Consider the following 16,366-nt stretch of genomic DNA (forward strand, 5'->3'; position numbering starts at 1 on the left):
CTCTTTTACAAATTATATATAATTAATGTACTGCTGGGAGTGATACTTCAACAGATCTTCTTAAAACCTCAGTACCACTTTAGTCTCCTTCCAAATGTTGAGTTGATCTGATTCCAATTTTGAACCTAAAATAAAAGTGACTCTAAGCAGGTTTGGGAAGCAGCTGTGCACTGGGCAGGAATCACAGCCTTCTTCAAGATTAACAGCAACATTTCCATTTTTGTTACCTTTTCCAAACCCCTTGCTTTAACAGTCGGTGATAACAGAAAATGGGAGTATTGATTCCAGTAGTTTTAATTCTTTCCAAAGTTGCTGCATTTACCAAAACCAACAAACTCTCAATCAGTGGGACAGAAGTCAAGCAGACAAATCAATTCCAAGAGCAAAGTGGGCATATTTGTCTTGCCCAGTGTTGCCCAGTCCAGGATTGCTGAGCTACCACTGACTGCAAGGGTCAGAAACTTTCTCATATTGACTTCTCAGCTCAGGAAAAACTCCCACTGAAACCTGAGATCAATTTGTCAGTTTAGCAGATGAAGAACATGACACAGAGACTTGCCCAAAATCTCAAGGTGCAGGGTAATTTTAGCTTTCTGCCCTCCCAGCAAACGGGAGCTGAAAACAGGGCAATTTCACCAGGTTCAGACTGTGCTGTTTGAATATGTGATTGTCACAACAAGGCAGCAATCTGAATGTACTTTACAAAAATACATCATGTTTATTTTTTGTTGGCCAGCACATCTACACTGGGATAAGCTCCAAAATTAGCACAGTCTTTCATTTTACCTTCTTGTTCCAAACACCTTTTTCTTGATGATTTCTTTAATGGACTAATATCCAGCTCATGTATAATACTTCATAAATGGTTGAAAAGGATAGGAAGAATGTAAATACCAAATTAACTAAGTGCAGTGGTGTTTTATCAGTGTAAGTCAGATATCAAAGAACCCATTACAGGCGGTGGATTGGAAAAGCTGCAGACTGATGGTGCTCTGGAGAATCACATGGAATCAAAGGAAAGTCAAATGAATTCTTTTTTCCTAAGCTAATCCCCTGAAGCCAAATCTATTATTTTCCTCAAAAGTTAAAAAAAAAAATTAATTTAGTATCTAAGGCTAATTTTTGGCCACACAGGTACCACTGGGTCAGAATTTCCCTATGGTTTCCTTGCATGTATGCTAAAGATTTTCACATAAGCTCATCTTCACCTACATTTGAAAGTGATTCTCCTAAACTCCTAAGCTCTGATCCTGTCAGTAGGCATTCTGGGCTGAGGACAGGCTGGAGTATCTCCAGCCAAGCTGAGAAATCTCACCCTGCAGAATCAGGGCTGTGCTGCCATGGGTCGAGAGGCAAAGCAGGGGGAGACTCTTCACACCATGGTCCTGCTTATAAATTCTGCTATGGATTTGGCAGCCACTGATTCTGACATTTGTTCTTTCCATAAAACAAACAGGCACAGTGGGAAGAGCCCAGCACTTACCAGTGACACCAAGTGACAACACAGCTCAGTACTGCCTGACAGAAGTTGCACTTTAAAATACTACACTGCTGCGTCAGAGCCAGGCAAACCCAGTGACTCACAAGGACTGCCAAAAAGGAACTTAATGATAAATAACATTTTATCTCACCCCCTTGCAGATGGAGACTGCTTCTTTGGACAGTGATTTTGGGTAGGAAACATTATGCTCCATTATGGACTGGAATAGTTCATCTTCGTCTTCCCCATCAAATGGAGGCTGTTGAAAATAAATCAAAAGTGAGTAACTTACTGAGTTTTCCTTTTTGTGCTTTTAAATTCTCCACTTTTTGTGAAGTGGCATGACAACACCATGCCCAAAGAGATCCATACACAGCAGTGCTCCTGGTCCAGGAACACCCCCAAACCCACAGCAATCTGCAGCCTGGATATCTGCTGACCCAGAAGCTTAGTGTTTGACAGTCTCAGATTAAAATCAAGGAGAAATGATCATTTCTGTCCCCAGAATGGCAGCCAGGTTAATGAAAGGTGTGCAGGATTATCTTTGTGATCAGCTTTAACCAGGTTTTAAAGCTACTGTGCATCAGACAGGCAAAATACTTCAAAGGGTGAAGTTTGGAGAATAACTTTCAATTACCTTGTGCTAAGGTATATCTATTCCTCACTTAATTCCAGTTAAACTCCAGTTTGTTTTATGTCCTGGCTGTGGATTCTGCTGCTGAGACTATCACAAGAAAGGGCTGCACTATATTTTGAAATACAGGGGTGGGAAAGTGTCCATGGATAAATCCCCAGGATATGGGCCCTGTGCAAGACCAGCTAATGGTAAATTTCCTTTCCTCCAAGGCATTCAGAGGGCCAATATTTGCAATTCAGCCTGCAAATGTTAACAGCTGCAGTTGCTACACACTAAAAGTTTTTAAATGTCCACTGGAATTTTGCAGAGGAACTCTTCATGGCATTTGTTGCAGATGTATGTTTTAAGCTTGGGAAATGCCTGCTTGTACCTAACACACCCTGAAAGCCAACTGCAGGAATCTTTTTCAGCTCAAGAGAACTCGTTCAAGTTGGTGCTTTTTGCCATTTCTTCCAGCACAGTGTTGCTTCCCCACCCGAGTGACTCAGAGCAGCCTCTCATTAAATGTGCAGAATGAGGGGTCTGGAACTGAGCACATTTCCAAGCGCTGAGGCCCATATTTTACCCCCAGGACATACAGTACAAAAACTGTATTCTTGGGACTTAACTGCAATGCAGAGCTTATACACAGTCTTATTATGCTTCCCTGTGGTTTCAAACTCCTAAATGGTATTTCTTCCACTTGACATGCGTTTTCCTGCTCAAGTGTCTCCCTTTCAATTCTGAAGATGGCTATTTATAACATTATTGCAGTACAAAGGAGCTGTATTCAAAGGCAGAGCTTGATTATGTGGGTGCAACATAAAGAGCTTAAAGCCTAAATACATTCTCAGTTGAGTCAGTCAAGAGTACAAGGAGATAACAGCAGAATGAAAGGCTTCAATCCTATCCTGTAATGGTCTAAACCTTTAGGGAGCCTTGAAACAGAGCAGCCTTGGAGGGCAGGAGGAGGCCACAGAGAGCACAGGAGGGGGAATCTTACCTGGCCAGCCAACATCTCATAGAGCAGCACACCATATGCCCACCAATCCACAGACTTCCCATAGGGCTGGTAAGCAATAATCTGCCAAATAATCACAATAAAATAATCAGAAAAATAAAATAATCACAAAATAATCTGCAAAATAATCACCAAAAAAACCCCATCAAAAAACGAAAGGAAAAACCCCTGTGTTAACTAACTCCAGCATTAGGTACATCTGTGACATGCAGAGAAGGACAGATTTCCTTGAAAAAGGCCAGAAAGACAATCCTGTAATCCTTACTCCAGCTAATCACGGGTTTCAGTGGGAGTTAGATTGTTTTGCAAGTGTTAGGCTAAACCCACCCACGCCCTTGGGTACCCTGATATCTTGGAAAATACAGCTCAGAGACTTCTTGGGATGTGCATTTGAGGGCAAAGGAGGAAGTATGGCAGCACAATGCAGGAGACAAGGCAAAATCATTATCCCAACTGTTTGTGTCAAAGCCTGAAATCATGAGGCTCACTTAACTTATGGACTATCAATAATTAAACCTTTCTTTTCAATATTTATATTTTTGTTCTGCTGTAAAAGGAATCAAAACTTAGGAAAAGAGCAAAACTCGAAAAACCTCAGTTAAGTTTTCCCAAGCCGCGTGATTGTGATACTCAGGATGAAACACCAGCTACACCAAAAAGAAAGGGGGTTCTGCTGTTCAGACTAATGGAAATGTCAAATATTTTCCACACTCTGGGATCACATCTGACTCACAGAGCAGTACAAATTGAGTTCTACACAGGGAAAGGCTGCAGGTGCCAGCAGCACCCAGGTCGCCTCCTGCGTCAGCCTCGTCAGTCAGGGCCTCCTCAGAGATCAGAGTTCATTTACTTAAGAGCTGCATTTGGTGATGGTGTGGAGGAGTTTGGAGGTGCAGGTGCTCCTCAGGTCTTTCTAAACAACTGTAGAGGGATACTGTGAATTGGGAAGGGATGCAGGACAGCCCAGTCACTGCCCATCCCCACTAAAGGCAGCAGCAACATCGACTCCAACATCTCTGTTCCCCTGGAATGAGCAGGGAGCTGAGGCAGGCAGAACTCCAGAGGGGCTTGCATTTCATTTTCCTGTTTGCTCGTGTTTCTGTTCTTTGTGAAATAAATTGCCCAGTCAAGTACACATCACACATCCTAAATTTTTTAGTAGTCTGAAAGAGAAGTTGAACTGCCAAGTTCTGTGGTTGCTCAGGAAAATAGTGAGTCACCAGTGCAATAAAGCAGGACTGCCTGGCTACTAAATAAAATTATGGTCTCTGTGTGGATATATGTCCTTGCCTGAGATACAGCAGCACATAATTTAAAAATTACTGCAACGTTTCTAACCAAAGGATTTCAAAATCAATTGTGCTTTGGAATGTATTAGACAAGCAGAGCTAATAACAAGATTCTCATCTGGAAGACCCTACATAAAGGCAGTCCATATTAGTTGTCTCTTAGCAGTAATATGGGCTCAAAAATATATATTTGGGACTTTCATTTCATCTTATAGTGACATACTTGGTTACTCTCCCTTCATTTCCATCACCAGTAAGTTCTTGCCTTTTGATTTATTAAATCAATATTGCCTTTTGAAACACCAAACACTTTCAAAGATTCATCCAGGAAAAATACTGGTCTTTACATACAGAAAATGACAAAACATTTCATCCTCAGTCCCTCTCTGAAAATGTCTTCCTGCCTTATGGAACAGAATATTTTATATAAAAAGGGGATATTTTTCAGGTCATTGTTTTGTAAGGGCAGAACGTTTTGTACAACAAGTGCAGTCCAGGTATGTGGTTTTGGGAGGAACAGCTTCTTTCAATTAGTAAATGAGAAAAAATGGATCCACAGCAGTGAGAAAGAGAATGCTGCCACACTGCCAAGGTTTTGTACCTGGCAGCCAGGTCTGTGCAGGAGCCCACAGCTCACTTCTGTCCCTGGTGTGAAGGAGTTTGATGGGATTACTGAGGGGGCAAAATCACTTAAATGCTGCAATGCAATGTCCTACAGGGAAAGCTGTACCAAAGCACAGACTCAATGATGCTGATTTTTATCCAGCAAGGGGTGAGTCAAGGCTGGGTTCTTCTCTAAACAGCATTCCCAACAGGAACTGCAACCTCCCCTATGATATCTGCCTTTGGGAGAGAATATCAAACAGAATCATCAGGAGAGGCAGAATTAACATGGAAAAAGCTCCAATGGATGGTCAGAATCACTCCAATTTTTCTGGGTTTGATGCCACATCTGATGAGCAGAGCAGTGTCCCTCTGAGCTGGCACACACCTCCCTGACCTGGATGGAAGAGTGGGAATTGAGACACAAATACAGCCACCAAGGCCACAAGAGTCCCACTGCAAATGCAATGACAACACCTTTTCCATTGAATTATCTCCTTGTAGGAAAAGGTGCTGCTGTCACTGTCTGCTGCTGCACATGGGGAGTTTTCTTCCTTTAACCCCCCCTAAATACCCCCAGTTTGAATCAGCAGCTGTGTCCTGGTGGGGCTGTGGCTCAGGGAAACCCAGACCAGCCTTTGCCACATCCTGCATGGAACCCATGGATAAACTCCTCGGACTGGGAGCTCACAGCACCAACTGGGAAGAGCAAACCAGAGGGAGGAATGCTCACTTCAAGGGAGGAATTACATGTGGGAGGGAGCAGATGAGCCTTCAATGTACACTAAACATGCATTGGTACGAAATCAGCAAGTTCTAAACGTTTTCAGCAGCTCCCTCCTCATCACCCAGAACTCGAGTGCCACCTCCCAGCTGCTGCACTCAAAGCCACCCCTGCCTGCCTTGCAGCAGCTGCCAAAGCCATTCTGTCTGCACGTACAAATTTTGGTGTCTGTTAGAGCAGCTGGGGTGTGTGAACCTGTCCTGTCTCACCACAGTGTGCAGAGCAGACCCAGAGCAGTGAGGGAGCTCCTGTCCCTAGAAATGAAGAACTGCACCCTCCTCCACCTATGATTCCTGATTTTCACTGGCCAGGCAGCAGTGGAAAGCTGATGGGATCATTCTCTTCCCCTCCTTCTCCATCATTAATTTAAATTATTGCCTTTTTCATGTCCTTTTGCATTTCAAATGTCCCATTTTACCCATCTATTGCCATGCATTAAGAGCTTCTGCCTTTCCAGGTTCTGTGGATTTGAGCACTCAGAGCTCAGGAATTTCTCTCATCAAGCAAAATTGGCAGAAGGAGTTGCTTTTTTTCCTTTTTTTCTCTATTTTGCCTCCAAGGAAGACACAGTTAAGAGCAGGACACAGAGATTAATATCAGCAATTTGTAGGAATGTTTAGATCATTGCAGCTAGTAGCCAGTTGGGATGAAAAGATTATATCCCAGAGGCAAGAGAAAATCTTTTGTGAGCAAATATGATGTCTGCTGGAAAAGTTAAAACTCAGTTATTAAAAGAAATAAATATTACTATCACAAGAAACAGTCAAATGCACTTTCCAAACCTTTGTAATACCTATTTGCCTCCCACAATCCTGGCAAATTCAAGGCTGGCACTGAAGGTTTTGAGGCTGTGAGATGGAAAAGAAGGGAAATGGAGTTTCTAATTTGAATTCCTCTGAAATTCAGAATCAGCACTGTGGCTGCTGCTGATGGTGGGGTTCTGTGCTGGCAGAATCCCTTCCCCCTAATCCTCTTGACATCCATCTCCTCCTGTCTCTCTTGACTGGTCAAGGAAACACAAAGTACTAATTGATTTCACAGCTATTTTACCACTCTGACCATAAATATTTAAGTTCAGCACATCAGGAAATACTCTGTACAAGATAACCACTTTCTGCCTGAGAGAAGCAGTTAGACCTGGGATCCCACCAGTTTAACCTCTGCACACTCCTCAAATTGCACAGCATAAGAAAACGAACAATAATTCCAGACCATTACACACCCAGGTAATAGCAAATGGCAACTTTCCCACTCAGAAAAAAGGGAAAACATTATTTTGCAGCACACCAAATTGGGGGGTTCGCTTTGCTGAAGGCAGCACTGCATTCTCCTGCTTTTCCACGCAGAGCTGGGACAGGGGACACCAGCTGAGCTGACCCTGCAGGGTCCTTGCAGCTGTGTGCTCCCTGATCCATCTGTGGGCAGGTCCTGCAGAGGCAGCGTGGGCTCCCTCAGGTCCCATGGGAGTCACCACATTCTTCCCCAAATGCTGCTGAAAAAAGCTCATTCTCCATGCTGGAGTACAGCCCACTCACAGGATTCTACTCCAGATACCTTCAAGAGTTTATTTAGATTTAGCTCCTTTATCTCCACCCAGCAGGGAATGTGACAGTGCAAATGGATTCTCATTAAAATCTATTAGAAATTTCTAAATTTTAGCCCATGGAAACATGGGCTGAAACACCCCTGCAAGTGAAACAGGAACCTTCCTTTGAAGTTCACCATGAACTAGTTAGCAAACTGTCAGTCACAATAATGTCTTCAGAGACAAAAGAAAATCAGCCAATTAAACAAAATAAAAGCAAATCTGTTTGTAAGATAATAGACTAATTTTCTCTCACTTACTGGATGTTTTGGTAAAAGGTTTATTTCTTTATATGATATTTCCAAATAAAGTAAAATAATTTGCTCCAGCATTGAGCCACACTGAGCATTCTGGTATTGACAAAATGTTCTTTGGCATTAAGTGGCACAAGACAATTGCCACAGAAAGGACACTTTAATTTGTAATATTGGCTTCATTTATGTTTTGACAGAAGAAAATGAAATACTACTCTGGTTGTTCTGATATCCTGCTGCAAGCAACAGCAAATGGGAAAAAAACAAGGGTGTACAATACACAATATTTCACTCTGAAAAGCATGAATTAGCAACCGGGAAAAAAAACCAAACTATTTTTCATTCCAATTTCACAGAGATGACAAAATTCACCTCAGACACTAATTTACTTGTGTGTGTATAAATCTCCCCTATTCCAACAAACATTCAATTACAGCCAGAAATGCTCCAGCCAGAGCTGCCTCTTGCTCAGTACCCAGTGAACAACTGAGTCTCTTGGATCAGAATCCAGCTTCTTGCATCAAATCTGCTGCCAAACAAATCAAGACTTTTGAAAGCTCAGTATGCACAAAGACCAGATTTTAATATTCATATATTTGAATTATATCCAAATCACCACATGTGCTTGTTTCCAATTCTTTAGACCTCAACTACTGAAATACAAATCATATCCAGGCTCAGAGTCTTAACTCTAAGCTCGTATTTATCCCAGTGCCTTAAAGCACAACTGGGCTTCTCATGATCATATTTTCATTTTAGACCCACTGCAGTTGGTTCAGGCCTCAATGTCATTGTCAGTGGCTTGAAAGCTGCACAGGTATGGTCAAGTCATGGAGAATTCAAAGCAAATTATGGATTTATTACAACAGCTCCACTCAAGACTGGATCTCTCAGCTTTTGGAAGAGGCCTTCAATGGCAGGAGCTTTCCTGAGGTGAGGAGCAGCAGCTCGTGGCAGCTGTGCAGGACACGGCCTGGAGGAGACCACAGTGCTTCTACAGAGAGGTGAGCAAAAAGCTTCAAGACCTCACGAGTCCCTTCCCAAAACAGTGAGTGGGTTGTGATTTCCTGAAAATGCCAAATAATCCTTTAAATAAATGAGTGCTGGCAGCTGTGGGAACCAATGGAGGAGTGGATTAAAGCAGCATTGTTTGCTTCTAGTGAAATATTTCTGATCTCAGCAACACCCATGACATTTGTATAACTTCACAAATTGCAGAGTTTAGTATAATAATATTTCCAGGATACAAATTTAAGATCAGATGCTGGTGAGCCTGTTTTTTAAAAGTTTTTCGCAAGAATGAGCAAAATCTTATCTCATAAAAAGTTAGTTTTTCAATTAACTAGGTATTTCTTAAAGTAGTGACTAGTCTTATTGATCACATTGCATTAATTCACAAATATACCTGCAGAAGTTAAATGGTGCCGTCCATGGAGAATCTGGAGTTAGAGCCATCCAAACCCAGTGGTATAAAATGTGGAGGGACAATTTCCTTTAAGAGACTAAAAGGTTCTTGAAAGGGTCAGTGTTTACCTCTGGTGCAATGTAGTCTGGAGTGCCACAGAAGGTCCTGGTTGTTACTCCATCTAACATGTGCTCCTTGCACATTCCAAAATCAGCAATTTTAATGTGTCCTTCTGAATCCAACATCACATTATCTAATTTCAGATCTCTGAGAAGAACCACAGTAATTTAAGGTTAATGTTTGGACTCAACTGGGGTGAGCTTATTCTGGGTAAGGAATATTTGCAGCTCTTTGGGGGGTGGAGGTTCAGGGTGCACACATGGGGCTGGCTCAGCCTGGAGGGAGCTGGGCAGACATCTAAGAATAACCTTAAAATCTTGGAATGGGTTGGAAGTGACCTTAAAGCCCATCCAGTGCCACCCCTGCCGTGGCAGGGACACCTTCCACTGTCCCAGGCTGCTCCCAGCCCTGTCCAGCCCGGCCTTGGACATTCCAGGGATCCAGGGGCAGCCACAGCTGCTGTGGGCTGGACAATGAACAAAGAGGTGGCTCTGTCTGACCCCTCACCTGAGACTTTGGGACATGTAATATTACGAAACATCACACAGAAATACAAAACATAGAGTTTTCCATTTTCAAGAGGTTTTATTTGAGCAGGGCAGAGCACAGGTGTCAGAAAGCTCAGGTTCAACAGGGCTTGGGTTTCCACCTCACCAGCAGCAACACAACAAAAAGAGCTCTACACTGATGGCTTTCTGTTTTAAAAATACACTGAACTGTTAAAGAAACTGATAATTTGGGGGTTTTAAAAATAGTTCAGAAATTACTTATGTCAGATCATACTCACCTATAAATAATCCCTCTGTTATGGAGAAAGAATAACCCAATTGAAATCTCAGCTGCATAGAACCTGTGTGGGGGGGAAAAAATCAACAGATTTCTTACTGTCTCATGATTTTCTTCTGGCAAAATAAATTGGAATGAATCATGGTAAAGGATGATGATATAGTAGCATATGAACTATGTGATTTATAGTGTAAATATACAGGTGACATAAAAGACATATCACTTCAGCTGGACCTTAACAGATACATTTTGAGTATTTGATGATAAAATAATGCAGAATCTAAAAAAAAAAAAAAAAAAAAAGAAACTGGCTCCCTGGACCACAAAAAATGGTGCAGCTGGAGTACAGCTTTTTTGGCACTAACTCTGCTGCAAAGGTCCTTATCTCTCATCACAGATTGAAGAATTCAGGATGCAGCTCAATGTACATTGCAATTCACATGGCATGAAACAATTTGCAGAAATAGTGTTCCTTTATACAGCCTGTTAATGGATTAATTACATGAAGCTAATTAAAATGATTACCATATAAAATATAATTGCTGAATGCAGTTAAGAGGTATGGAATACTGGTGGCTGTTCGAAGCCGGTTGCCGTGGAACTGTGCAAATTACGAGTGAGAGGATTATTTAAAGATGAGATTAATTTTTAGGCTCAGCACAAGGGAGAGGAAGCAACTGAGCTCTGCAACACTCCATCAGAGGTGTTTGTGAACACTTGTGAAGATGCAGCACAGGCAAAAGCTGTCATGAAGCACCAGAGATTTTGCCAAGTGTTGGCAAGTTGCATTAGCTGGAGTCAGGGATGATCTGACACCATCTCGGTTTGATTCAGCGAGTTGTTAAAATGTTTGTCTGCATCTGAAACACTTCTATTCAGAAGGCCCCCCTGTTTAAACAAGCCCTAATTGCTTAAATCAAAATGAGAAATTATTTTAACTGAATGCTTAAAGCAGTTGGTCACCCTTGATTTTGAAGTTTCATTAGTAAATGACTTATGAAACACTAACAAGTGGTGATGAGGTATTATAAGGATGGCTAAAATGGTACTGATGGATCTATTCACTCTTAAATATGCTACAGATCATTTTCAGTTGCTCACTGATATGCCAGATGTACAATTACCTGAAAAGAATCATGTAGATTAGCAACTCCTAATTCCTTATTAATTCCTCACAAATATACCACAGAAACTCTTATAAGCTATACATTGAATTTATCTTGTATAAACTGTTATTTATATTACAGTGCTGAATCTATTTGTGCTGTCTTTCTCTATAGCACTAATTCAGACTGAAGTGTTCTACTCACTTTTTTTTTTATATGCTTTCAAAAAAAACATCAGAATATGAAGTAACATCTTTAATTTCCTGCTGCCCTGCTTAAATTCTTGTCACTTTTCAATAAGCTCTCTTGCCTTTGTTTGTGCTGTATTTTTGAATAAATGCACAGCTACCTTTGGTCTGTGTGTTCAAACAACATTTTTAACACAAAGTTCAGATTTTGGACCTTAAAAACAAACAAAGGCCAGCCTGAACTTCATCCTGAGCCTGAGAAGAAGAAGAAACCAAATCCTCCTAGAGTGTAACATCAAGATGATGGCATGATTTAAATACATGAACACTCACACTGCTTGTGGCTCCTTAAATTTTCCTACTTGCTGGATGTGATACATGAGATCCCCACCATTGACATACTCCATCACAAAATACAGCCGGTCCTAGGACAAAGTATTAAAGAGGCACATAAATACATTAGAGACAGTATTAGATATTCATTGATCAGCCAAAAAGAAAAAAAAAAGTCACTAGCATGTTATTAAAAAGCTTTTAGGATAATTAGGGAAAAAATTATAGATCAGGAAATGGAAGTGGAATGTTTTGTACAACCTTCAAGAGTAAATGATTGATGAGATCTGTCTAGTTTTGCCAATTTTAGTGCCATGCTTTTACAGATTATTTGTCTCCAACAGTTTCAAGTATTATACAAATATAGCCCAGTCTGAAAAATCTGTCTCTAAAAATAAATGGAAAAAAAAAAATCAAAGATGGTCAAAAATTCCAAATTACTTTGAGGCCATTTTTAATTGCTGCTAGGAAGTCTTCCTTTGGAAGCTGGTGTGGATGAGGCACTTGAGGACATGGTTTCACAGGGAATGTGGGCTGATGGTTGGACTTGGTGATCTTAGAGGACTCTCTCAGCCTCAGTAACTCCATAATTCCATGTCATCCAAGAGGCTGGCACAGTGACACTGGGCCATCAGATCCAACCTCAAAAGTGTCACTGGGAGATGTTTTGCAATATGATGGGCAAATATCCATTTCACATATTTAAAAGGAAAGGAGAAAAAAAAAAGCCCCTCAGTGTCACCAAGAAGTGACAGAAAACAAAATTAAATCCACCAACACTGATTCATGACTAATAACCCCACGATATAATAACAGCCATTAAGACTTTTCAAGTACTATCCTCACAGCTTTAAAAGTATTTGGAAACCTTTGAGAATCTGGGTTTGAGTCTGTGACTTAGCAAAGCACACATAATTACATTTAGGTATCACCATGCTGGCCTGCTCGAATGACTGCAAGAAGGAAAATCTTTAAAACTACTTTTTTATATTTAAGATACAAGGAGTAATTACATGTGGGATTTCTTCACCATTTCCTATGTGGAGAGGCTACCATACATGGGTTGGATGAGAATAAATGTTACTGGAGTGATAAAATCCATGACCACGCAGCCTGGGAAACATCGGGGTGGCAAGAAAGACAGAGCTCACGTACAACTGTCTGGAAACAAGAGTGGAGCTGTGTCAGGAACGGGGGCTTATCTTGCAGCGCCAGGACTCGTTTCTCAACCATGGTGCACTCCACATCATCATCCTGGATCACCACGTCTTTTTTCAGGATTTTGATTGCATACAGCTCCTCTGTGCCCTTCCTGTCTGCCAGCATCACCTGCAGGGCAGAGAAATAGTAGAGTGAAAATCCCCCAGTGTTGGAATCCTAAAATTCTAGAATTTTAAACTTTCTGTGCTTAAAGGCACAGACCCACAAGAGAACACTGCATTTGACCTGAGGCCGTGGAGAAGGCTTCCAAAATTGATTGACAGCACTGGCATTATGGGTGTGTAATATCACAGGGTGGAAAACTTAAGAGTTTGGGATTTTAGAATATAGAAACAAATATGAAGCAAGATGGAGGTTTTAGAGTGGAGGCAGGTTGCTCTTCTTTACCTTCTTCTTCTTCATCGATCTGGGTGAAGTTTTGTAACTGGACATCAAAGTCCACATTGTGGGCTTCCAGGGACCAGTTATTGGGTTAAAAGGGAATATAATCTAGGTGTCCTTTCTTAATTGGATAGTTTAGTCTTGCAAGACCTTATAACAAGACATTGTTGGCCATTTTGTGCCTTCTAATGAAAGGCAGCAGAACTCTTGGTTGTGAGACTGTTTTGCTGATAAGAAATAATAAACACCTGAGTCTGAACATGAACTGCTGACTCAAGTGCCTTCAATCCAGACCCACAGAAACCAATACCCCAGGCCAGGGAGGGAAGGTCACTCGGATGCCTGAAGATTTAGAGAGATGGCAAGCCAGCTTTTCATTTAATTTGTACAGTCAAATTTGATCAAAACTCCAAAGTCATGATCCTTGTACAGTTCAGACAGCCTGTGCCCAAACCTGCTGGTTGACTGCGGGCTCGTTGCTGAAGGGCTGATAAAATGTTAAGTCTCAGGAGACTTCTTCAGTAAAGGGCACTTTATCACCTGAGTTTTGTTCAAACAGGCAGGAAAATAGCAGTCTGTTCTCTCAACTATTGGATTTCTGATATATATACACACTATCCCTGGTTTTTTTCAATATTCACCCTTACCAATGTTGGTGACTTCCAGGACTGGCAGAGTGACCTAGGTATTAAGGGCAGAAAAGTAGACTTAATTTCCTTGAAACTGGAAAGAAGTGAGGATCTGAAAGTCAGCAACGAGTTTCCATCTTGCCCAACAGTCTGAATTTTTGAACTTATTTTTATTTTTTCAATATGCCAATCAGAACTAAGCTTAGGCTTCTCCTAAGCCTTAGGGGGAATGACCCTACTCCTGTTAAGAAAGCCTTCCTCAAAAATGCACATCCTTTTGACTCTGGATTTTGCTTCTTAGAGAGCTGTTTATTCATTCTTCCTCAAGGAAAATAAAAAAAAAAGAAAAAAGAAAAAAAAGAAAAGGAATGTGAGTGGATTAATTCTGAAGAACTCCTACCTTCCCAAAGCTCCCCTTTCCAAGAACCATGAGGAAGTTGAAATCTGTCAGCTTCACCCTGTCCAGATTGTTGGATGGCACACTTGAGTTCTTGTCTTCTGTTGAAGTAATGACTTTGTTACCAGCTGGCCCAAGTTTGGCTTTCTGAAGAACATACACACACGTACACACACAAAAACAGCAAAGTGAGAAGAACTGCCTGTTTTCCTGGCAGAAGGGATCTCTGGGTGGAAGTTAGAGCTGGAAATGGCCAGGTCTGAGGTGGCATTCCCAGGTGAAAGGCTGCATAACAAAATATGCACAGACACACCTTCAAAGACTCATTCCAGCAATACCTTTGACATTATTGAAGGAATTAAAGTGGAAAACTGTGTTCATGTATACCAGATAAAGAAGATACACTTATCTGGTTAAACGAGCAAAACCAAAGCAAAGCCCAGAAACAAAATAAAAAATCATCATTTACGTTCAGGCCAAAAGCAGCTTAAATGGTGCTTTTGTTCTGAAACACAAAAAAAAAAAAAAAAAAAAAGGAAAAAAAAAAAAAAAAAAAAAAAAGAGGCTATCCAAAAATACCATGCTGTAATGTGCATTGGGTATTTTAGGATATAAACAACCTCCTCAAAACATTCCCTTTTAAAATGGAATTCTTCAAGTCACTGCATAGCAAGAGTTAAGAGAATTTTGACATGCACTAAGAAAAAGAACCTGCATTAAAAATCCCACAACATATGAGAATTAATGCAGATGAACATGGCCACTTTGAAACCAGCAGTAAAATCAACTTTGATTTTCAATCAAGGGTTGATCTGGAAAAGGGGAATATTACCAACAAGGGCTCTACCAGACACTCTGGTTTACAGGAGGCTGCAAGTCTCAGTATTTCACATGAGACTCCATGGCATGGCTCAAGTAAGCTGCATTTCAAATCTCAGAGTTAATAGAAGAGAAAAAAAGTGAGACTCACCAAAAGATAATGCAGGCTACAAGATAATATCCTTTTTTATTTTTTTCCCCTCAAAATAATCCCCTATACCAGCAGAAGCAAAGCCAACAAGGTTTAGTAATTCTTTGGGATATAAGTGCTTTCCCCATCTGTCTGGTGTGTTGGTCTGGTTAATAACCTCTAATATGGTCAATTTATTTTTGCTAGTGATGTATGTTTGACAATTCAGGATAACTACTCTTCTCTCTGCTTCACAAAAGGACAATATTTATATATTATCCCTCTTTCACAGATAAAGAAAATGACAAAATGGAGGTTTATTCAAAGTCACACAATACCTCCCTTTAAAAGCCATGCCTGGCTTACACCTTTGGCACTGGAAACTGAGAGTTACAAATTTTTCCCTCCCCAGAGCAGTTCAAAACCATAAAATTGAGAGGCACTTGATTCACAGACTTCATCTACTCTTGCAGTAATGTCAGATAATCATCTGACAAAATAACCTCCTGCCACCTGAAAACCATATCCAGCTTGGATGACTCTTCCTGCAACTTTCTAAGCGCAGAAAATCTTATGCCCTGCCACAGGGATATGAATTTTGCAAGTTTAGATCTCTTTATTAAAAAACTTGCAATACAGCTGAGAATGGGGAATTTCCTCCACAGCAATGCTATTATTTGTTTGCATGAAAGCAGCACTTGGAGATGCTGAACAGGATCAGGTGCTGTGCAAATATTTAGGGAGTGCCAGTCCTGGATGTCAGCTTAAATCCCTGGGTCTGCAAGGGATGTTCCCAGGGCAGGGCTGGCTGCTGGGACAAATCTGTGCTGGAGCTCTTTGGCAGCACAAAGCTCCTCTTGAGGCCACACAAGATTGAGCCACGAGCAAAACAAGGGAAAAAAAAAAACCCAAATCCCAATATCCGTTATTTGTACAAGATAAAGATGTGGCTCAAGGGAGCAGCTTTGCTGGCCATGCCTTTGTGATGTTCCACAAATGGGATTTCAGATGAAGATCTTGCTTTTCTCATGCACAAAGCAATTTCAATATCCTCCTTTTCACTGAGTAATGGAGATCCAAATCAGGCCCTGGATGGGCAGTACCAACTTCATTTCTTACACCTTTAAACCCACTGGGCAGGGTGTTGGCAGTTTGTTTGAAAAATGCACAATTCAAAAAAAAAAAAAAATTGTTCCAAGGCCTTTTTTTTTTCGAGTAC

General features: G+C 41.0%; 1 protein-coding gene across 2 annotated transcripts in view; it reads right to left on the reverse strand.

Moving 5' to 3' along the window:
* PRKCA (protein kinase C alpha) overlaps window positions 1-16,366 on the reverse strand; it is a 147,122-nt gene that overhangs the window by 11,491 nt on the left and 119,265 nt on the right. For both annotated transcript variants that reach the window (XM_041409515.1, XM_041409513.1), the window contains 7 exons: window positions 14,202-14,345; window positions 12,726-12,899; window positions 11,571-11,662; window positions 9,945-10,007; window positions 9,166-9,304; window positions 3,100-3,180; window positions 1,632-1,739 (listed from right to left, as the gene is read on the reverse strand). In XM_041409515.1, coding sequence (XP_041265449.1) covers window positions 1,632-1,739; window positions 3,100-3,180; window positions 9,166-9,304; window positions 9,945-10,007; window positions 11,571-11,662; window positions 12,726-12,899; window positions 14,202-14,345 — 801 coding nt within the window. The remainder of the gene's footprint in view (window positions 1-1,631; window positions 1,740-3,099; window positions 3,181-9,165; window positions 9,305-9,944; window positions 10,008-11,570; window positions 11,663-12,725; window positions 12,900-14,201; window positions 14,346-16,366) is intronic.

This window comes from Onychostruthus taczanowskii, unplaced genomic scaffold, assembly GCF_017590055.1.
Source record: "Onychostruthus taczanowskii isolate IOZ18803 unplaced genomic scaffold, ASM1759005v1 scaffold30, whole genome shotgun sequence".
Lineage (NCBI taxonomy): Eukaryota > Metazoa > Chordata > Aves > Passeriformes > Passeridae > Onychostruthus > Onychostruthus taczanowskii.